At 38.7% G+C, this 24,414-nt stretch overlaps 2 protein-coding genes across 8 annotated transcripts in view; one reads left to right on the top strand and one right to left on the bottom strand.

The window, feature by feature from the left end:
* il1rapl1a (interleukin 1 receptor accessory protein-like 1a) overlaps positions 1 to 21,692 on the bottom strand; it is a 279,575-nt gene extending 257,883 nt beyond the window's left edge. For 4 of the 6 annotated variants that reach the window (XR_006405902.1, XM_044365095.1, XM_044365098.1 and 1 more), the window contains exons 1-3: positions 21,527 to 21,692; positions 15,229 to 15,336; positions 1,227 to 1,278 (exon numbers count right to left, since the gene is read on the bottom strand). Coding sequence is in view for 5 of the 6 variants with exons in the window: in XM_044365095.1 (XP_044221030.1) it covers positions 1,227 to 1,278; positions 15,229 to 15,231 (55 nt within the window). In the remaining variant the exon portion in view is untranslated. Of the gene's footprint in view, positions 1 to 1,226; positions 1,279 to 15,228; positions 15,337 to 17,099; positions 17,143 to 21,526 lie in introns of those variants that run through there. The other 2 variants (XM_044365096.1, XM_044365097.1) reach the window with 2 other exon arrangements.
* Positions 21,693 to 23,273: 1,581 nt separating this feature from the next.
* cmss1 (cms1 ribosomal small subunit homolog) overlaps positions 23,274 to 24,414 on the top strand; it is a 37,132-nt gene continuing 35,991 nt past the window's right edge. Inside the window, exon 1 of one of the 2 annotated variants that reach the window (XM_044364941.1) lies at positions 23,274 to 23,399. In XM_044364941.1, coding sequence (XP_044220876.1) covers positions 23,351 to 23,399 — 49 coding nt within the window. In that variant the 5' untranslated portion in view covers positions 23,274 to 23,350. The remainder of the gene's footprint in view (positions 23,400 to 24,414) is intronic. The other variant, XM_044364940.1, reaches the window with a different exon arrangement.

Here is a 24,414-nt window from a genome sequence, read left to right as displayed (position 1 = left end):
TAGCAGTAACCAAAGGTAATTATCTCAGTTTCTTAGGCCTACAGGGTTGCTGTGCATCAGAGATGCTGTGCAGGGAACTTTATATTGTGTTTTTGAAGGTAGCGGATTGTTAGATTGGTAGAGAAAATTGGACCAGGGGCAAACAAGCCTGAGGTTAGCACAGATCATACAAGTCATCAGGGTTCATGACTGAGTGCGATGCTAAGAGGGAGCATGGAAAATTACCACACAGCAAATTAACTCGGCAGAGTGTGATTAAAAATAATTTTTGTGAAGCTAATTTGCACTTACTGTAGCATAAAATTAAGGTTGCTTTGGAACAGTTGGTTCAATTTTCAGAGGACCATCAGGACTTTTGAAAATTTAATGAGGATCCAAATTGCCTCTTTCTCTTCCGTCCACATCATGTATTTGTGACAACCCAGCACCGTCTCGCTGTCTGTTCAAGACCAAAGAGCCATACAACAGCAGCCCATTAATACACACAGTAAACACACAGGCAGAATATAAGAGATGCATTAGGTTTATAGTTGCTTCGCTGACCCCCTAAGACTCTTTTAATGCCTAATTTTGACTACAGAGGACCACGATTTGCAGAAAAGTGCTGCCATGTCACTCCACTCATCACTCTTGTGATATCCAGAGAATGGCTCTATGTTACAAAGGTTAAAGACAGGTAAAGGGTTAAATGGATGACCTTTCAACTCTTGACTCCAGTTACCACATAGTGCAAGCATAAATATTTTCATGACAGTTTGTTTAGAAATCACACCACAGCATTATCCATCCCACTCACATAATCTTTTCCAAAGCTCAGATGGCATTTAAGGAAAGAGGGAGAAAAAAAAATCCATATCGAATGTAATATAATCTTAATGAATATGCATGTAATCTGCCATAAAAAATGGCCCTTGGCAGTACAATTCTCAGTCATCACAGTTAAAGTTTTTTAGGGGGTGAAATCCGATGTAACTGATGTTCAGTTTTGGTGATCGACCAGTGAGCCTGGCACATAGTGTGTGTGCGGTACCTTTCCCTTGTGTGGCTGACACAGAGATTGGCCTACTTGAAGGGAAGAGAGTGGATCTTTTATGAGCTCCTCATGATAAGGCAAGGAGACATTAGGGTGACGGGTGTTCTACCCATCCTCCTCATGGTCATTGTGTGGAAGAGAAATGTTAGAAGATGACAGCAGAGAGTGCAGGCAGAATATAATCATCCTTTACCTCTGTGTGGCCTCCATCCAGCAGAGCAGCTCTGCAGACATCCGTGGTCTGTCTGAAATGACAGAATAAGAGGCCATGACTGACTTTGATTTGTTTGAGGAGACATGGGGGCCTGGCTCCTAGTCTGCGTACTGTCTCAGTGCATATATACAGAAGTGTAGAAGATTCACTACTGATTATGCCCCCTAGTGGTGTCTGTATGCCCTGGTTCCAGACCTCCAAATTGCTGCCAACATCTCAGATTTGTTCAGCGATTTAAATAGGCTGATGTCCGTGTCCCATTGACAGCTGTTCCAATCGGTTAGATAAACAGTCAGCCAATCAGAGCTTAGTTGGTGGGGTGAAGAATGGGGACGTCATCTTCCGACATATCTGGCTACCTAGCTGCATTAATGTAAAACAGCAACAGGAAAATAGCATCAAGTGCAAATGAGATTGACACACTTGTATAAGCAGTTTCAAGTCCATGTACAGAAATAAGAATTATGTTGTCCAATGTAAAAAAGTTAACTGCTCATAGCAACCACTGCTGCAACTTCCTTGTTAACTACAAAATTATGTCAATGGGATGGATATGTCATTCACTACTGATTTGTTAGGGCAAAACATAATAACCTCCTCTTCCATCAAAAAGTTGGCCGACATGAACACATCATACTGAATATAGGAAGTGTCAGTAGTGTCAATGGGGAAGCACTCAGCTAAACTTTTGAACTTCATTCAATGAATGAAGTTCAAAAGTCATGCCACATGATAACTGACAGATGTTTTTTCATCTTTGCAATTGGTCTTTAAAGTAGATTTCCAGAAAATGTAAACTACACAGTGGCCTCTTAAGGGAAAAACGTTCATGCTGAGAGCAGCAAAATAAAAAATTACAGGTCTTCTCTTACACGTGGTTGAAAACGTTGCAGCAGGATCAAAAACATCTGATTCCAGATCTGTGGCCGTTGATAACTTTGTACCTGCGGTGAGTGAGCTGCTGAGGGCATGTTTCTGCCTCAGGCTGGACACCGGTAGTTGAAAGTGCTGTCTTAAAGCGATGGATATGAAAGGCCTGAGCTTCAATGAGTAAGTATAAAAAGGAACAGTGTCAGAGGGAGCAAACTGCAAGGGAGGAAGGTGGTTCCTACAGATTAGAAGTATTTTTAAGGATACTGTTTGATACATTTTGTTAATGTTACAGTTATACAATACAATTTGAGAATGTTCAACTTGTATTTTGTATTTTTTCTTTGTATTGTCTCATTTTAAGATTTTTTCCCCAAAAAAGTAGAGGAGTTCAACCTATACTAGCTCTGCATTAAAAACATGACCTCCTCGTTCATTTCAGTGAGACCCTTGAGGGCTCTGGCAAAAAAAAAAAAAGCAGGATCATCCAACAGAAAAGTTTAACCTTGCTCAACCTTTGCAGCAATCCAATGTCATCCGCCCACATAATGTGTTGGCCAGGTGAATACACACAAATCCACATTCCAGATAGACTGTCTTGAAACATGAACAGTATAATACTACTGTTCATTTTGCAATTGACAAGATGGAGGATAAAATGATTCTACAAAATCTTGATAAACCTTAAAATTCAAGGATTATCACTCAAAATTGACATATCACATTTCCTCTTTTCATGTTGCCTGTACCAATACGCCTACTGTAATGCAGACCCTTGTTCTTCTTTCAGAAACATGTTGGCTATTTATTAATTAAAAGTTATGATTTGCAGATTTGTTCCTGTGTTGTTCCTTGACAACTAATCAGTGGTTTGTGTACCCTATTGTAAAGTGTTACTGAAAAGGTGTTCCCCATGGATCAATACTTGGACCATTTTTATTTTCTAAATCCACCAAAAATCAAGGCAGGTTAATGAACAATCAATCTGCCTTGATATTAATCATTTGTATGCAGATGATATTGATGATGATATTAATCTAATTCGGTACTCAATTTGCTTGAGTACCAAATTTGATTGCTTTCAATCTCATTAAAAAAGTAAACCAAGGTCTGAACACTCTTTGTCCTGTATTTTATCTTGAGCTCTCCATGCTCTTTCTAAGGTCTGATACCAATACTGATTATTGGGAATCAAAATTTCCTGTAATGGATATACATAATCTAATAAGAAGGTATTTTAGAAATAAATGAACTATTTATTGTAATATATTTTAATATCAGCCAATACTGAATAAGGAAGATTAGCATAGACAAGTCATTTTGACAACAAAACAGTGTCCTGTTGTTCTTTTCGTTTATTTCCAAACACTGTAGAGTAGCAATATAGTCAGTTTGGTTTTGATAGCTACCACCTTTTGTTCAGCGTTCAGGGTCATTGTGGCAACAAACAGTGTCATGTGAGAGCACAGAGTTTCAGTGACCATGAATCTAGAGCTTTGCCCCTGCCGCACTGTGGTCACTCCGGAGGCCTCAGAGCTACAGGCCTGGCTGATCTGAGCTTGCACTCCCTCTCTCCTCTGTGAGTAAGTCTCTTCCACCCAAAGTTAATTTTTAATGACACACTTTGTTATGTGGGTCCATAGGGGGCCCTTAGTGGCTGCGCTTTAATAAAGAGAGTCTCACTGCTTGTTCCCTTCTGAGAAGGCTTCATTAAAACCAGTGACAGAAAAAAGGTCTTTGAAGTCCCAGATTTGAGCCTATCCAGACTTTATATTTCTCTGTCCATCTGTCTGTCTGGTATTTTATGAGTTTATTTTCATTTTTATGTCAATGGACGCAATAAACAAACAAGATATTTTGAAGGACAGATGATGTGACCCCCTAAGGGCCACTTCATAACTGTAGTGGAGTGTATGTGTGTGTTATGTGGGTCCAAGGGGAATGTGGTGTGGTTGAGGTAGGGAGCAAAAGTACACATACACCATCAATCTTCATCAATAATCCTTTATCACTATCTTATGATATCCAACCTCATCAGTGCAACCATTTCTATCTCTCAGTGCACAACAAATAGGAACATGACAATGCTTTTGAAGCTGAATCCCTGTACAAAGCTTTAAACCTGTAAGAGTTAGATCCATCTTAGTTTTGATCTTGCAAGTATTACAGTTGCATCAAAACAGGCTGATTAATTTAGTGTCTAAAAGCCACCCAAGAGTGTGTTTCCATGGTAACAATTAATAACACCTGACAACAAACAAAATGAGGAAAACATGGCTCAGATTTTGGTTTGCTAACATTGTTGTGGAGCAGGCACTGACAAGGGAAAGGGTTTGTAGATGCTTGTAAATGTATTTCTACTTGTGACTGAAGTCTGCTGATGTTGGCAATCCCCTCTTCCAACAGATGAAGAATGTGTGAATATGGAGGTTCTTCAAACACTAGTCTGAAATTGGTTATGACAAAGGCCTTGGGAAAAAATAACATTAACGTACCACTATCAGCTTGGCAAGTGTAGTTTTGGTGATTTGCAGTTGACATCTAGCCATCTATTCAGACTGGACTAAATTTCATTGAAAAGTTTAACATTATAAAATCTTAAGTTTTATTTCAATGGAATTTTGATTACTATATTGTGAACATGTGACAGGTTTTACAGATATGTAACATTTCTTGGCAAAATGGTTAAATAGTAGAATCCTTTACATCCATTAAAGTTACAGCATGGGTTTCCAACTGAGATACCACCATCATAATTGTAGCTTTTTTACATCCACACACAAGCCATGCTTGCATATTGTACCCTAAAAGAGAACAGAAATATGTTATCAGGTGAATAAATTAACAAGAAGTTTGTGTATGACACCTATGTAGAAAACTCTGTTGTGTATCAACCTCTCTGTGCTGCCAACAAACAATACCACACTATTCAGATCATGTATAATGCATAACATGTTGCAATGTGGTGAGTAAATGCCACATGTTCATTACTTTTTGCATTTCATAGTGACACTAAAGACCATATTATAATTATCACTAGAGAATCAGGCAACTATGAAATAGTGGCTACACTTAATAGCACACTATGCGAAAAGTGAGTGATTTCAGATGCACGCTGAGTGAACCCTCCAGGATCAGCAGGACGTTCATTGTGTACTGTCATGGAAATACTGGTCAGTGGGGGTGAGGCATCACCTCTGTTTTAAATGAAGTGAATGGGCAAAGTGCCAATCAAAAAACTAAGCCTCAGCATCAAAGCCATAACCGACCAGTCTGACTGTGTTTATCTGATTAGCACAAAACCCTGTTTGACATCCTTTTCCTCCAAATCAATCTAATCTACTATTAAACTACCAGAACTGAATGTAGTTTTTACTGAATTTGTAGATTAAATAAGGCTCATCTCCATCCGATAAAGACTTCAGCTGCATAATATTCGATACAGGTTGCCGTACCTGCTTTTAATGATGTTGAGAGAACTTTGAAGTTGAGTGGAGGTGCTGATAATTGTTCTCTATTGCTGTGAAGACTTGTCCTTCTGTTCCCTGCCAGAATGAACACCTGGCTCTTGGCTTGTTGCTATAATCAAGAGGAAAAAAAGACTGCAGCTGTGCTATAGCTGTATTTGTAAATTAATAAATATCTTCTACAGGCTGCAACTGCATTTAATTGCTGAAATTGATTAGACAGTTTATCGGACATGTCTCCTTCCTCTTATCTCATCTGTGAAAAGATGTAATTTTCCTTTCCCACACTTCTCCAAAATCATTACAGAGCAGAATGATGAGAAAACTAAATGAATGCTATCAGTAAACTGGGGGAGAAAATGTTGTTATTTAAGGACTGGACGACTGAGTAAATGGGACTGGTTAATAAGCCAGTGGCAATAATGGCCAAAGATAACACATTATAAACTGCCCTTTAGTAGATTTCTTATAATCTCTTGTAAATCTCCTGTATGAGCAAAAAGGCAACTACAGTTTAATCAAGGAAACAAAAGAAGTTATTTTAGGTGGCGATTACAGTACAGACATAGAAACATGGTAGATAAACTTTTAAGGCAAATTACACCCAGTTTATCAGTATAAATCACACACTGAAGATGCAAAAAGAGCATCCCAACCCCCTGTTGAGAATAAATTTAACATACATATACAAAGCACACAAAATTAATTTTAACAACTATTGTTAAAATGAATTGTGTGTGTTTTGTATATGCATGTCTATGCCTTCAGGAAGCAAAAAATCAAAAAAAAAATTCCTTTGGTTTCTGCTGGTATAAAGAGATCACAGGCTCAGACACAAACAGAATTTTACTGGTTGAATCTCTGAAGCTGCTGTACTTCAGACGGAAAATATCAAATATGGAAATTCAGTCCAACATAAGGAACGAGTGTCTATAGTGGGAATAATGATAAAAGTATTATTATTATCATTATTATTTCAGTTCTTACAGGTAGTAGCTCTTCTAAGGATGAAATCAAATTTTGAATTTTGTTTCTTCTAGGAAATGTTAAAATGGCAAAAAAAAAAACCCACACAAAACAGGAACACCATTAATTTCAATTATGCTGTGTAAGCCTTTACAATTTTAATTGTTTCATCTTTTATACAGTCGCCCTCCTGCTACTGTTGTTTAATAGTGTGTGTTTGATGGCACATAGCTGTTTCATAACAGTGGTAAATTTCAATGATATATTATGAAAGGCATTATGTGTCTCACGCAGGCTTTGTGTGCGCTGCAGAGGCAGCGTTCTGTGTACTGTTCATGTGATTTTGCACTCCCTCCTCACAGGAGGGGAAGAGCTGATTGCAGTGTTCTCCTTGTCTTTTTCAATAAGCCCAGCACTGTCGCCTCCTCTTTCACTCAAACTCGTGTGTGGAGTGACTGTCAACCCGCCAAGGTCCATTCATTCCAGCACACACCACATCCAAACTCCCTGCATCACAGTTCCTCCCGCAGCTCACTCTCGGCTCACAGTCACGTTCCACAGCTTTGAACTTGAATTCAGCTCACCTCCAGTCTCTTTCCACTTTCCCATCCCCACCCTTCTCCCAATCTTACAACCCCCTCCCCACTCCTTCCCTCCAGCTCCACTCGGGGCTACATGATAACACACTTTGGAGGGAACCGCTTTCCCCCAGAGCAGCCCAAACTGCGAGCATATTCACTCCATCATAACAGCACTGTAGCAAAACTGCTGTCACGCCGAGTTTGCCATGCTAATGTGGCTCTAGGCGCCACTACCCTATCCCTCAAAATACTGTGATGTAGGTGTGTGAAGTGTTTTAAGGGTGCTGGAAGGAAGAGGGGGTTGTTTGGAGAGGTTAAATAGTACAATGCAGGGCAACGGAGTGAACGTATGGAGGATAGTATGGAGAGAGGCTATGAAGTTGGTTCACATCAAGGGAGCAGCTCCTCTTATAGCTGGAAGCAGTTTAAGTCCCAGCAAGGTAAACAGTACTCGATGCATGGCAACCCGTTTCTCTAGATAGCTCCTCCTATTCTCCTCTGTCTACCCTTTGAGAGGGGTGAGAGAAGAGGCTTCAAAGAGCTTGACTGACACCTGGTAATGCTTTGAACCTTGTCCTTGAACTGTCATTTGGAAAGACAGACACTCCCTTTATTCAGCCACTTACAAACATCATGTATCAGGACAGGTGTAGTCAGATAGTAACGACATCTCAGCACTAGCTCACTCTTATCCCCCGTACAAGTAGATACAAACACACACAGAGTATTCTCTGCTGCAGCAACAGCAAGGGACTGATGGCAGTAACGAGGATCTTACCTTCCTCCAAATGAGCAATTACTTCCTACTGGCAACGTGTTGCAGTTGCAAGTAAAATCACTGCAACACCAAGGAGGGCTTTCAGCCAATTACCATTACCACAGTTTTCCAGGGTACAGGCTGCCATTTATTCTAATGCACATGTGGGACACATGAAACTCCTCCTGGTTGCTGCACCTTTTGATGATTCATAAAACATTGAAGATGGAGATGGAATCAAATGGATGAAGAAAGCATTCTTTGGGTAGTGTACACATAATAATACAAATTTAACCACAGCTTTTATCCAGTCTGTTTATTTTGCTTTCTTCCTCTGTGTATGTCTCATTCCTTCCTCTTTATATTGCTACTCTATGGCCACATTTTAACGCCACCATACCAATACCCTCTTTTTCTTGGTTTATGTTCAAACCATTTAACCAATTAGTTAATCTTCTTGTAGATACTTGTACATCTTACTATCATGCAACGGTATTCTTCCATGTTGTACTTGCACAGACCAGTGCATTGTCTATGCTGACTGTTGCCTGTTGATAATTCCTTGAGAGGTTCCCACTTGCGCCGTCTGTGTGTTTGCGTGATGTACAAGCAACCCCGCCAAAACCAGAAGCAGGTCAGGAGTGAAATTAACCATCAGGTTGTTGGTGGGATGGAAAATAGATGATTGTTAATTCATGTTCATGATGAATAAGTGATTGGCTCCAGTGTTGGGGGTTAGGCCTAAAGGCATGGGACATATGTTGAATGAGGAGGGGCACAGATGCTCCTAAGGGCCAGAGGGCTGATAGGCAAACTTAAGAGGGACACAGAGAGGGGAGAGGAGACACTGGGGCAAGCGTGAGAGGGGAAGATAGAGTGTGAGGCAATTGCAAAAAAGAAAAGAGAGACATGCTTACCCTGTCACAAAAGCCAACACTGGTCCCACTGTGCAGAACGAACCCCCTAACTCAGCCCCCAAACCCAGCGTCTGAAGTGCCAGTTCACCGCATGGGCCTGAATAGACACTGCTTTCAGAAGTCTGTCTCTGAACATTAGGTCCTGTCCTACCCTGACCTTCAACAAAAGTAAACAGCTTACAGAGGGAAACTTCTGCACCCTTGCAAGTGACTATACTGAGAGACTGAGAAAATCGACACAAAGATACAGACAACACACAGGTACTGATACCCCCTTAAACATACCTTTAAAAAAACATCAATGTTCCTAATCACACACATGCAACACACATAAATGTACAAATGTACACATTCTGCAGAGCTGACCCTGCAGCATTGAGAGGATCTCAGCTCCATCTACTGGTGGCAATGTGAATGAGCTGTTCCACTGTGGCTGAGGGGAAATAAACGCCAACTCAGTTCCCTAAAATCATTTTCTCCACCGTCTTTGCCAAGCCTCCGTCTTTCCATTCAAGCCTCCTTGACAATGATGATGATTATTAGCTACAGTTTGCCAGTGCAGCAGCACGGTATCTTCTATCATCCATAAAGACCTTCTATTATACCAAAGGAGGGAGGAAGTAGTTTCAAATTAGGCTTGAAACAAAATATGATATCAGGCATTGCACAAAGTGATGCCGGCTCTTAAAATATAATTAAATTAAAAACACAAAATCCCCTGCAAGAAATGAATCAGAGGAATACACTTTGTGTAAAAGAGTGTTAAACTTCAGTACTGGGTTGACAAATTTTGACTTTACAAACAAGGTTTCCTTTATTTTAATGGTATTGAATGCTGAACTTGCAGCTTTGTATAGCAGCATCAATACTGCTATACAAAGCAACTCACTCTTCAGTTCTGTCTCTATTTAGGACAATATCAAACCAGTTCTCTGTGCATTTTGTTTTACCATTTCTCAACCTCCATTAAGATATTGACGTTATGCTTAATATGAATTAACAAATCAGAGACAAAAAAACAATCACACAAAAGTATTTTTCTTCAGTCATGTCTATATTCAAGGTAATTTCTAAACATTTGCTAACATGACAATTCTCTATGATTAGCTTAGTCCTATAATGCATTCTTTTTTGACGGAGGTACAGTCTTTGAACTATTTAAAGGAGATCTTCAAGTGTTATCTGAGGTCATATCAAGTAATTAATGATTTGTAGGAGTTATAAATACATATCAGACAAAAAAATACGACACAACTTCTATCACATGGGGAAGCTTGAAGCTGGTGTCTCAATTATTCTGAATACACTCTAGATGTAGGACTACCTCTCGTTAGATTCTGCTGGCTGTGTGCTTTTCCTATTTTTATCGCTGCCAAGAGCAGAACAGCAGAATAATAAAATCTATTGTGTAGCTACTTGTAAAAATTGTCCTCCCAAAAGCAGTTGACGTGGAAAAATATTGCATGACACCCAACATTTCAATGTAGAGGTTTCCGATAACATTCATGGAATATTTACACTGGTAAAGTGGGGACCAGATAACTGTCTCTCTGAATCAGCGTAGTAGTTATGCATCAGTATATGTCTGCATGTGTTAAGGTGAAATTACAGTCAAATACATCAATTTGTTATCAATGGAAACAGCTGCTCAAGAGCTGATTGTAAAATGGTAATAAGCTGCGAGGACCTGCAGAGAACAGTGACAAGACAAATCTTCCTCTTACGAACGCCTTTTTAGAAACCACAACGTGGTCCCCCGCAGTCACTATCTCCAACTAGATCAGAAAATGAATTGCTGTTGTATAAAGGATTCCCTCTTTTCTCCTACAATTCCCCACACTGCATTATAGAACAAAGTGTAAAGCAAAGCACTGGTGTTTATTCTACATGAATACGGGGCAACAACACAAAAAGCTCTAATAATGTTGTTCATGCCCGCATTTTGTCTTTGTAAAGGAAGATAGTTCATTTGTGTGTATATGAGTCAGTGTTTTCTTTGCTGATGAGGTGAACATGATGTACTGGTGAAGCCAAGATTGCTTGACATCATTACACACACACACACACACACACACACACACACACACACACACACACACACACACACACACACACACACTCAGTTGCAGAGGGTGGTAGTGAGGGGCTAATAGCTTCTCTAAGGATGAGATCCAACCTAATTTGCACCATGCAAATTCCCAGTGGTGACTGCACCTACAAGACAATCATATTAATGTTCAGTGTGTGTATGTGGTCTCATGGAACAATATACAGTGTGTGTGGCTCTCAAGGACAGAGAGAGATATGTGTGTAAAGAAAGAGAAAGACGAAACAACAAAAAAAGAAAGAGTGAAAAGGAGAGAGATGTGATTCAGTGTTACTAATCTCTTTGATATCCACACTGTGACGTTCTGTACCAAGCTGAGGAACGCCAAAATTATTCTTTTCGTCTTTTATTCATGACCTCCGGGACATCCTGACTTACCCTCTTACTGCTCCAAGTCAAACTCAATCTCCCTCCTCTCTCCCTCCCCTCTCTCTGCTCCTCTCCTGCATTCTCCTCATTCCTTCTTTTCCCGTCTTATCATCCCCATGTGTGATATCTCACTGAGCTCAAGCATTCATATTTACATAAAGTATATAATGTCGTATCAGGGCAGGAAAAAGGGGCAGCCCTAAAAACATTAGCATGTACATTTTTATGTGATTATGATTACTGGTAATTAAGCATTGATGTCCATTTGAGAAGGGAATTATGAGGATATTTTTATTTCATGAATAATTAAGGGGTGTTGCCATTACGTTATATTATTGCGTGTGTGTGTGTTAGTTTAAATTTTATTGTACTTACTAGGTTTTAAATATTTTAAAGTGACTGAACAAGCTAGATTAGACAGAAGATAGTTGGATGAATCTGTAAAATATGTTAGGTTATTTATAAATCTATACAAACTGATTTTACACAAATAAATTCACAGGTTAAGCATCTTAAATATATTTGTAATCAATATCCTGTTTTTTGCATTCACAAAAATTTTAGACACTCACTGGCTAGTTAGGGTGAAATAGCTGACTGGGCTCATTTCAAATAGAAGAGAGATATTTGACTATGTTTACCTGTCGTAATCTGGTGCTATTAAAAGTCATCGCATTGTCTTCACTTCAGCCATAGTGTAAATGCAGCTTCTGGGGAAATAAATCATCTTGAAACACAACAGCTTTGCTACTGCACACCATGATAGAGATGGTTTATCTCTGACAATGATATCTTGTGGCTGTGCTCCTCTTGAACAGGAAAAGTCATCAAGTGAAAACGCTGTGTTTCATATCGGCATCTTATATGCACAATAACAGCGGCGTGAATACTGTTGACTATTTTGTTTGTTCAGTGCCTCAAGGTCTTGAAGTCCAGTAATCCACCATGTGGTCAATATTAGACAAGAGTAAACAGAAATCACAGCAGAAAAAGTTTTTCAAATGTACATACTTAAAGTTTCAAAAGAGACAGTTGATGTAGCACAGAGATGAGATTTTTGTTGTTTTTATAACAGTTGTTTTTAAAAACACAAACGACAAAAAACAATAATAAAATTATTATTGACTAAAATAAAATTTGGAAACTTTATTTATAATGTTTCTTTTAACAGCCTTAAAGGATCGGTTCATATTTTTTCGAGTCTATATTAAAACAATACTATGATTGTTCCTGCAGTCCAGACTGGCCTCAAAGACTTGCTTCCTAAACCGATTTTAATGTACGTGGACATCATTACATTATCATAGTCCTTTCTGTGCAAAAATGTATTCTTTAAAGTTCAGCTGAAGCTAATTAATCTTCAACAGTCTGAGATAGACGCATCAAGTGGTTATCTTTCAAAATGACTTGTCTGTCCTACTTTGTCCTTCCATGGACAGTGTTTTCTGTCTGGGCAAGGACAGAGCGACAGTAACATCAAGCTGAAATTTGTTACTAAAAAGACAGTAACTTTGGAGGATACCTTCATGACTCAGACTCAGACTGCTGACGCCTCATACTAGCTTTGGCTGTAGATGTACTTTGTACTGTAGATTTAGTCCCTCATCACTTACATTGAAATTGCTTTAAGAATCAATTTCTTTGCAGCCGGTATGGACAGGAAGAATTGTCCATACCGAATTGTCCATAATAGATTACAGCAACCACTAACTTTTTAAATGTACATATGGGCATGTCATATCTTGTTTTAAGAGAGATCTTAAAAAATGAGAACTTGTCCTTTAATCTATGCGCTGATATATACTGTAATGTAATCCAGGCTACCATACTTGGCTTCCTCTTTAAGGATGGACAGCGGAGTTCAGTATTTAGGGAGGAAATGTGATGCTGAAAGCATAATCATTGTGATCACCAAGCCATCCATTTACTCATTCTGCTGAAATAGCACCAGGCTACCATTAAAAGGGGTTCTTCAGCAAGCAATTCCACAAGGTTTGGAAGTCTGTAAGGGTTCTTCTGTAGTATTAAAAAAGACAGGTCAAAATCAGTGCAGCAGAGGCCAAAATGACCAGACCTCTAGTTATATTCCTCTGCTTGGTAAATGTCCACATCTTTTAATATCTCAAAAATGTGTAGTCCACAAGCCAAGAAAATTTACCTTATGACATCACCTAGGTTATTTTGTCAAGACTTTAGACAGCTCCCTCCAGAACAACAGCGGAAGTAAAGTAAAGCTGTAAACAACATTTTCGCAGGGTGAGTATTACTCATGACTAGTATTGCCATCAAGTGTGAACAGGACCTCATATGTAAAATCAGTGGAATGCCCCTTTAACAGATACAGTATGTCCAATCCATCCTGCCTAAAGTTGTGGGTGAGTAGTTCAGCAACAGAGAACATGAATTCAAAGGTCTGTAACAATGGAGGGAATCAGGTTTGTGTAAATGTCAAACGACTAACAATCAATAGAGGCAGACATTTGAGGCATTTGGTTTTTTCAGCCCAAGTTTAGTTCAATAATATTCACACAAGGTTCCCGGGCAATTGCTATTGATAGCTACTGATAGCCTGACAATGAGCTTGCACAGGCAGTTCTGCAGATTCTTTTTGCTTCTGAAGTGCACTTCTAGTGTTAGTATTTCAGTCTGTTTTTACTTCTGGGGCAACATTTATTTTTCAGTACAATTTGATACTTCTCTTGTGGAGGAGACTGAATTGTGGGTGTATGTGTGTGTTAGTTTAGATTTTATTGTACTTAAGATATTTTACAATATTTTCAAGTTACTGAACAAATGTGATGTTTTAAATTTTATTGATTTATAGTGTGTGTGTGTGTGTGTGTGTGTGTGTGTGTGTGTGTGTGTGTGTGTGTGATTCCAGGGTCACTTTCAATACTGTATATTTTGGCCACTTCTACACAATTTTCACAAAAGCCTTCTTGTGTGTTTTCAGATTTGGGGATGAGAGTATAAATTTTGGGTAAAAAAATTTGATTCAAAATAATATTTCATCAACCTTCTTCTACAAGCCCGTCAACCCAAGAAAAATGACTCTACAGGTTGTATATTCAGTTGCCAAAAACAACCTATAGTTAAGATGCCATCTAGCAGCCTTAGTAATTATAACTCAGGGAAGTGACACAGTTCAGATGACGTCAATATAAGTTGAATTTCTTCTTAGGAGGAGGCAGGTTGGGTAGGTGGCTATGTAGTGGACTTGGCTGCAGGAGACAATTGTTAGCTTCCAGTTTCAACCACAGTTCCCTTCGCATTTCCAACTTCCCATCATGAGCTGGTACATTTTTTTAAAAAAAACATAACGTGGTGTTTACTGTTGTAATGATGATGAAGGTTGTTTAACTTTGAGGAAGTACTAACCATTTTCAAAAGATCATTTTAATCCAAACTATGATCTTTCCCTAAACCAAACCAAGTGCTTTTTGTGCATAAACATAACTAGACCTTAACCACAGTGTTGTTGTGTCATAAAACATAATTATTTTTTAACAGTGACTGGTAAGGCTTTTGGAAAGCGGTCAAATTACACTGCAGTGGGTCATTCGGGAGTGCAAGGTATAAACGATTTATGTGGTGGTTTAATTTGGAGGATTAGTTGCTACAGTTTCATTCCAGAAGTAGTAGCCAACCCGTGAGCAGTTTCAGTCTCATCTCATTTATCCAACAACACAGGTGTTTGTTTATTTTCCAATTGTTCTGGCCTTCCTCTGCTGGGTCACGTAATGTAACACAGGCAGCAAGGTCCTGTCTGACAGGAGCATCACCCAGAAGTCCCCCCTCACCTTGTTTTGTGCCTCTGTGTCCCTTCAGTGATGTACATGTTGAGGCAAAAATATGTATGTGTCTCTGAGCTCCCAGCTGTGTGGATGGCCCCCAGCTCTTTAAAGCCATCACTTCTGCAGTTAACAACAATCACTCTGGTCACTTACCATAATTAGAGAGGGGACAAAATGTCATGTCTCTCTGCCCACACTGTAGAGTCTTGGCTGTCTGCAGCATCATCGGCTCTCACACAGCTGATGTTCAGTCCCATCTGCCTGAGATAGAATAAAAAGATAATTTTGGCATTAAAATGTATGACGGACAAAGGTCAGTCTTGATGACCATGAAAGTTCACACAGCACCATTATTCTCCTTCCTCTTCTCATTCTGTAGAAAAGCTTTGTGTCTGATACATTCATACCCACATTTTTCACTTTCATTTGGCATTCATATCAACTCATATACATATAATGCCTGTAAATGTTACTGCAGTAGTTTGATCAGTGTAGGATGTCTGGGCTTGCACTTGGGATTCAAGGATTAAAAAGGCGTACGGATTTAATAAAAAAATATAATATAAAATATTCAAAATAAAACATTATAAATAACAGTATATAAAAAACAGAGAATGTACTTATGCCACAAGTGCAAATATGCAATGTTCAGGGAAGTGAAAAAGCACTGTATGGCAACGTCTCATGAGTGTTGGCCTCATGTTTGAGAAGGAGTACAGCTCTCTGTCAAACGTAACATTGACCCTTCACTGTTATGAAATGCTGGCACATAATTTGAAGACTCAATTGGACAACATGTTGTAACCTCTAAACTGCCATTTCAGCTTCAGAGCACTTTGCTGCGTGTGGCCTTAAAACTTCCATCAGGTGCAGCCTGACCCATGTGGTTGGACAGTTGGTGAGGTTGACAGTAACTGGGACCTACGCCATAACAACGCCTGCTCTGAAAAGCCCTTCTGTCTTACCTCTAACCCCCTGACACATCTATGGGACGGCATTCACTTGTTAATCCCATCTGTGGCTACAGACACGTGTAGCCTACACGAGAACAAACACTGATGCCTACAGGCAGAACTCTTCTCTTATACAACTATACTGACATATGGAAATTTAAATATGTGTATATACTGTATGTTCAAATATACTGACCATATTCGATTTTTGCTCTTTAGAAATATTTCAACCAATATGTGTGTACTTGTTTAATTATCTGGATCTTTCATCTTCTCTAACCTCAAAGCACACAGACACACACTCATTAAATAGTCTGGAAAACCAAAAGACACGACAGAAAGCAACAACAACAAATTAATATTTGCCAAGTGTTTAGAATGCAGCACATCCCGTGCAGGTCGGGCTAAGCCAGATGCTCATGAATACAGTTGTAACTTGGAAGTTATGTATGGCGAAGTTTTGAAAAGCTCAAGGTCACTTCCTGTTTATTTGCACTTAGTCACATACCCGCTGTCAAACCACTGACTATCTTACAGACCCACCTGTTCTAGTTTTGGCATACCAACATGACAGTTACTGTATTTCATTTGAATCATCATTTTGTTTTTCAGCCCTAATTAAAATTATAAAGTTTATTGTAGTTAAATTATACTTTATTATAATATAATACTGTATTCTCCTTGAATAGTTTGTATTTTTCTCCACTAATTAGACAAGGTTTCTGCATAATTTACTGCCAACTAACTAATCCTTTAACCCTTGACAACAAGACAACAAAGACAAGACGACAAAAAAACCTCTCTCTTGTTTTCACCTAAGTCCCAAAAACAACTGTAATCGGTTAGCTGGTTTGGAAAAAAGCAGATTATCTCCGAGCTGCTCAAAGCCAGCAGAACAAATGAACAAAAACTGAGTCGTGTTTTTGTCAATGAGTAAAAAAAAAAAAGAGAGGAGTTCAAAATAGTCACTGTACAGATCTCAGGTACTACTTTTATCACAGTGGAAACACAAAGCATGGGAATTGGAAGGAAGTAAACGCCTTTGTGGGTGTGTTGTAACAAGCACTGAACTTTTTCCAAACCGTAATTAGTCAGTGTCCGTTCTCTCTTTCTTCGTGTTCAGCAGAAGAAGAAAACAAACAACACTCAGTAAAAGAGAGTAGGGTGGCGTCCAAAAATAACACATCTTGTGATCATTAAAAGGAGAAAAGTGGAGAAACAGCTGCTTACAACAAAATAAACACATTAACACCAAAGCTCCACAGTATGCAATCACAGAGGCCAAAAGAGACAGCTGTCCGCCTTTAATTACAATGACGTTCATCTTCTCTTTCACTCTTTTCCACCATTCTTACAACTTTTTAGACTCTTGTTGTGTTAAAGTAGATCTCTGTGTATCTTAAATTCTTTTCCTGTGTTCCTGTTACTAAAACATAAATGTAAAGCTCACGTCTTAATGGGTAGGATTTTCATAGCCTATGCATGCACAAGCAGTCTTCTTAATAAACTGCAGGTCTCCTCTTTGGTTCAGGCAAAGACACTTATGTTAAAGCAAGAGTTCGACATGTAGGGTAATACGCTTACTCCAGTCCTGTTGTGAAGATCTATATCACTCTCTGTTTGTTAATTATGAAGCCACCGCCAGCAATCGATTAGTTTAGCTTAGCACAAAAACTGGAGACGGGGGGGGGGAACAGGTAGCCTGACTCTGTCCAAAGTAAAAGACCCCTCGCAGACATTTTTAAAGATATCTAAAATACTCAGTTTTTAATAATAATCTGTGTCTAATTTGTTTTTTCCACACAAAATTCAATTACCTTGTTAAAATTCTCAATATATCTACTCCTTCTCCCTCATTGAAAAATCCAGAATCTATTAATATGCAAATATTTTTCACTTAATTCAATTTTGTTTTAACTTCTAGATAAAAGATGTCCCAACTTCACTGAAAAGTCCTTCCTCGGTGTTTGTGCACTGGATGCTTCACATTTGTGCAAGTTGCATACTGGACCATGATTGGCTCCAAACTCGTTGGCATGGCACAAATCATGCTCGTACATACGCGTGTTAAACTCAGATTTAAGGTGTGAGCACAGAGAAACTTTCAACCTTCTGCAGATGAGTTTGAAAACTCTGCACATAAATCATTCTGCACAGCGAAGGTCAAACATCCAAGTGAAGGAACAAGCAAAACATTTTTTTGTGGAGTTGAGACAGAATTTAAAAAAATGTTCATCTGAGATAATTTCATGAGTATTTTATGATTTTTAACCTTCTATGCGGTTTGCCTTTTTTAAAGTACACATTCTCTTTAACACACAGGTTGGCTAATTAACACAGGAAAAGCAGATTTTTTTGCAAGTTTTGCAAGTTTTACAGAAAAGGGTTGTGTTTTTATACAGCATATTGTTCCTAAAATGCAGTCAAATGATGAACAGAGAGAATGACAAATGAGGAGGAGGCCTGAATTTTACAGGAATGATGCTTAATTACATACAAAGCTGCCATTTAGAGTCCATTGTCTTGCCTGCATGTTGGCAGACCTCAGCACAATGTGTTGACTGCATCCTTCCTTTCTCTTTCTTGATTTGTTTTTCTTCCCCCATTTTGAGGGTTACACAGCATAACCATTCTGAACCCTTTATAATTTCCCCAGTAATCAGTCAGTTCTCTTTTTTTTTGTGGCAAAGCTTTAATCTCATAGCCTCTACCAGCCAGAAATGTGTTATTCCGACAGAAACACAAAAAAGCATGCAATTACTCCCAGAGGACCTGTCCCTCCTCTCCGCTACAGCTGCAGAAAAGAAGGCACGATTCCAAACACGTCCTCCTCCTCCTCCTCCTTTTCTCCTCTCTTTCCTTTCTTCTGTGTGTTGGAAAATAAGATCACCCAATCCAACCATAATGACAGAGGATGCCAAAGAAGTGTTTTGTAATACTACAGAGAGACACTGAGGTTACTGGTCTCTTCCTCTATGGAAACATCGTGTTAATAATGGGGGTTTATCCTATAATTGTACATGTCATTTGTAAAGGTTAACATTTGAGATTTATAACCTATAAATATATCTTGTGGAGGACGTTTATTTAGAATCTAATTAAATGAACAAACATAAGTGAACTGTGCCTTTATTGCTTTTTCATCTATGAAAAATTGTTTTATGGTATGATACCTTGTGTGGAGGAGAGAGCTCTGTTGAGAGCACAATTTGTGACAAGCCATTTCTAGGTAACCATGACAAAAAGGGAAATCACCCGTCTAGATGGTACAGCATCGAAATGGTCTCTAACATAAATTGCTCTCTCCTAAAACATGTACTCATTACTTTCCACATCAAATGCAGTGGGGAAACACAGTGGGGCTTCTAACTGACCCAGACAGTAAAACAACAAAGAAGACTGAAAGCTGCTTGCTTGCAAGAAGTGGAAAATTGAAACCAGGAGACAAACTGTATAGAGGCAGGCAAAGCATTTAGCATAGGTCACTGCTCTCAGTGAATGAGATGGATCTGTTGTTTTTTTAACAGTCACTCTATATGTTTATCTTGTGCTTTTTCTGTGAGGTATTGATTTGTGTGTCTAAGCCCCAGTAAAACTTGTGGCTTTTTGCAATCATGTAGCTCAAAACAGATGATATACATATTATTATTATTGTTCAGGTAACACCAGCAAAGAATCACACTTGTATAACATTGCCAGACTCATCACGAATAGTGTAACCTAATAATTCATATAAATCTGTTGCATTCATGTCATATACTGTAGGAGTTATCGTAATTACGAGATTCTGAGTTGTAAATAGTGTCCACACAAACTTCCAAATCGTAATCACAACAAGGAAACTCTGACTTTTCTGAAAGCTCCGATATATCCGATTGGTGGTTCATAATACTAAAGTGCGTGAAAATCAAGCAAATAGAGATGCTGTCATTCAAGGTGATTAAACACAATTTTGAAGGATATTATGTCATGCTGTCAATGCACAGTATTCTTAAATCTCACTTGACAACCGTCTTGTGTTGTCTGATGATAACGTTACCAAATCATAAATCCATCCAACATATGACATGATTAAGCTGGTTTCAAGCTGAAAAAGCCATGCTGAGGGGAGTCAGGCTGTTGAAAAAAGGCATGTTGAAATAATGGAAGAGGACCGTGAGGGATTTGACCATGAGGGACTTGAGGGATTTTGTTTTAACTCTCCACAGAGACATCTTTTATTTAAGTCACAGATTCAGCAGGCATTGAAGAGATACTTGTAAAACTAGCTAGGGAAAATTTTATTCTGAGTTCAGATGAGGTAAGCTTTACATTGTTACATACATATCTCACAACAGGATTTTTTGAAGTAGCTAATAATTAACAAGACTGTGCTTGTTGAGGTATAATGTCATCATTTGATTGCTTGCTTGAAGGTGTATGATTACAGTATTGTTACACTATATTGAAAAGTAGAAGTGCACACAGCTCCAAATCTTGAATACAATTCAGCTAAATGTTAATGATGGCTTTTAGCTGAAACACGTTAATTTTTTCCCCACAAGAAATATAAGATTATTGATCTGTGACTTTCTAACTGTACCAATTAAGTGGGTACAAAACCAAGACTTATAAGTCATGAAAAGTATCATATTTGACTTAAATAAGGATTTAAAACAAACGAGAGATGAAGAAGAGAAGAAGGCAGTGAGAAAGGCAGAAGAAATCCTGTTGGCTTCAGTCTTTAAAGTCTACTTCTTGAATGCAAAAACAAAAAAGAGAGAAAAACCAGAACACTACTGACCATTGATATCATGAACAGGTGCCAATTGAGGTTGACATACGCCAATTTGTCTGCAGCCAGCTCTTCTCTTGTGATTAGTAACCTCACTTAAACTCCATACCCCAAGATGTTTTTTAATTTTAAAACTTTGAGTCTTCAGTCACAACAGATTTATCAGATTTTGCATAGCTCCCTCTGGAGCAACAAAAGGCTTTATACAACTTTTTTCACATATCGTACTCCCCAAGATCTGTAAACTAACTTTCATGTGTATTTTCCAAGCAACCATACCAGCTTTGCCATCACTGATCCAATTTCGACTGATTTTACTTGTCTCATGATGAAGACAAAATATATTCTTCAAAACTTGCAGCATTAGCAGATGTTTGTGTGTGAGTCAAAGTTGTATAAAAAAGGAAAAGGAAAGTTACATTTAATCATATACTGTAAAAAAAAAAAAACAAAAAAAAACAACAACAATAGAAGTTGCCACCGTGACTTCACCCACTGGTTTTGAAGCCTCGAGTTTGCATTTTGACCGTCGACATCTTGGATTTTTGGAGCCAGAAATGATGACAAGTGGCCATATGTGGACGAGAGGATGGAGCTGACTAGCGCTAGCTGCTAGCTTGGTTAGCACGGTGCATTTACAGTCTATGGTTAACTGCGATAATGCTAATGCTAATTTTCGCTAGAGAAAAACGGGCTTAAAACCATTCAAACAAAATGTACTTACCAGAAAAACTGAACAGCCGACTCCTTAGAGGGTCTTTTAGTAACCAAACGCTGAACGAGACTTTTTAGGCGACCAAAATGTTACAATTAACTTTCATGGACTGAAAAACACACCGTGCCCCTACGACGTTGAGCGTTCAATGTTGTCGCCGTGGTAGCGACTTGTCAATCACAATTTAACCACGCCCTAAAGCATACCCTGCTTTATCGTGCATTTTTACTTTAAATGGGACCATAATATACAAAATGAACATCATGCTGTATTGAAGAAGACTTAAAACTAGCAATTTAGACCATAGACTCATTAGGAAAGTGTTTACTTAGGTAATAAATCAGGTGAGAAGTAGGGTCATTTTCTCATGGACTTCTATATAATCGGACTTCTTTTTGCAACCAGTGGAATCGCCCCCTGCTTGTCATTAGAAAGAATGCAGGTTTGAGGCATTTAGCATTGGGCTTCACTTTTCAGACCGACCGGGAGCCATGGGAGCCATGTATGGATTATACATCCATGGAGCTACAGCCTATGGGACTGACTCGCTTTTGGAGCCAGCCTCAAGTGGCCGTTTGAATAATTGTAGTTTTTGGCACTTCCGTGTTGGCTTCATTTTTCAGCCCCGGAGGTTGTTGTCGTTGTCACCTGCATTTAACTCATGAGGCAGACTCTAGTAAATTTATCACAGAAATAATGTGCCATTCTAAACTCCTCAGGCCGAACACACGTATATAGAGCTAGTATAGCATACAGTGAAGATATAATTCAGGATTAGACCACTTAGTACCGTAGATAAAATCGTGACCTCAAAATCTTAAAATCATATGGATTCTGAATATTGTTGCACACCTAATAATACTTAATACAGTGCTGACGTCATAGTTAGTGCCATGACAACTTACAGGCAGTGGTGGAAGAAGTATTCGGTAGAAGTACTGTAGCCTAAAAATACTTCAGCAACTAAGTAAAAGTCCTGAATTCAAAATGTTACTTAAGTAAAAATATGGAAGTATTATCAGCAAAATGTACTTGAAGTATCAGAAGTTCAATTGCTCATTATGCAAACTGGCTTTATTATTATTATTTTGTTGGTTTTTATCAATAACAATTGCATGTAAGATAATTTCAATGTTGTAATTCATCAATGAGGAGCCAATTTTAGATACTTTGGGTAGATTACTAGTGATAGTACTGCATCATATTATACAAGTGTATCTCGTGTTTTCATAATAATTAAATACATATATATATCTATACACACACACACACACACACACACACACACACACATACACGTATAGCATCATTCACACGCTAATGCAGCTCAAAGTGCATAACACTTTTTAAAAAGAAAAGAGCAGACAATTTAAACTACAGTTGGAATATTAAAATATATTATTTTATGTAAAATCTTAATATGAAAAGTAACAAGTAACTATAAGTGGCAAATAAATGTAGCAAAAAATAATTGTATGTATAGCAATAGATGTAAGTCGCATAAAATGGAAATACTTAAGTACAATACTTGAGTAAATGTACTTAGTTACTTTCCACCACTGCTGACAGTCGGTGTTACTCATCAAAGATTAAGTTAAACTATGATCTTATAAGTTGTAGCCTATATAGTGTAACACCTATTCACCACTCTTTAGTGTTAACATTTCGGTGTGGATAGAACAAAGTCTCATTTTGTGGGGCTCTGTGGCGTCCCATTGACATGTAAAACCCCTGTGCATGTTTTCAACGTGCTGCCTGTGAACACACCCCCAGCACGCTGTCTCAGCGGTAGATTTGGATTGGTCAAACTGTTTCATCTACAGGTTCAGGAAAATGGGAGACGACCTAGGTGACGAGTGGTGGACAAACGAGGCTAATTCAGGTATCTCTCTTAACTTTAGCGCCTTTAAATTCTGGTGTGTCTGAGACTCGTGGTCTGGGAGGTCTCGGTGTAACTCTCAACGTTGGCTTGTTGTTGCTGGTCGTGAGAAATGTCTGTTGGTTATTGCTAACTGTAAGCTAACGTTAGCTAACCAGCGAGTAGCTGTTAACTTTTGGGGTTAACGTTCTGTGAACTGTTAACATCAGTCGCCATAGTAACGGGTGTAAGCACAAAGTACCGATACGTATGTGTACAGTTTGTCCCTGGTTTGTCATGACAGGGAAAGTTAGGGTTGTTTGCTGGAGTTGTTCTGTGCAGCTTCCCATAGATGTGCAAACACGTGTGTCTGTGTGTGTGTGTGTCTGTCTCTGTGTGTGAGCCAACTCATATGAGAAACGTTAATGTTATCCTAACGTTGCCTGCCATGCAAACTACCTTCCCCTTGAACGGCACAGTTCGCTCTCCTCTACATCTATCATACCTCTCTGTTATGCCGATCCATAAAATCAGCAGAGGAAGTTAGCTGTAGCTAATCCTCACATGCTTTAAGTGCACTCTGTATACCAATAGAGGGCAGTCATGTACTCTTAAGGATTATTGACCTGATTGAGTCAGACAGCAGTGTGTTGTTGCCTTGCCTACCAGAGTGTATCTTCAGGAGGCATTAAAGTAAATCGTTTTTATTTGGCTTATTCAGACATACAGACACGTCCTGTCTCTCCTTTCAATCATTTATATACACACACACACACACACACACACACTCACACACGTTGTCCTAGGTCACACACACACACACACAAAGTTGTGAAGAGATGAGTCAACTTTTGAATCTAACCCAGCTAGCAGTAATTCTGTTTTCCCTTCTCCATTTCATGTTTAAAGTATGGTCAACATAAAATAAGGTATTGTTTATAGTGCAGATAAAACCAGTACCCACAACATAAATAAATGGTCTAGGAGCTGTTTACCCCTATGTGCAAGCAGTAGCATTAAATTTGACAGTTTTTTGGTT

This window comes from Thunnus albacares, chromosome 11, assembly GCF_914725855.1.
Source record: "Thunnus albacares chromosome 11, fThuAlb1.1, whole genome shotgun sequence".
NCBI classification, from domain to species: Eukaryota; Metazoa; Chordata; class Actinopteri; order Scombriformes; family Scombridae; genus Thunnus; species Thunnus albacares.
The sequence above is the reverse complement of the archived record's forward strand: the minus strand, read 5'-3'. Positions and strand labels throughout refer to the sequence as shown.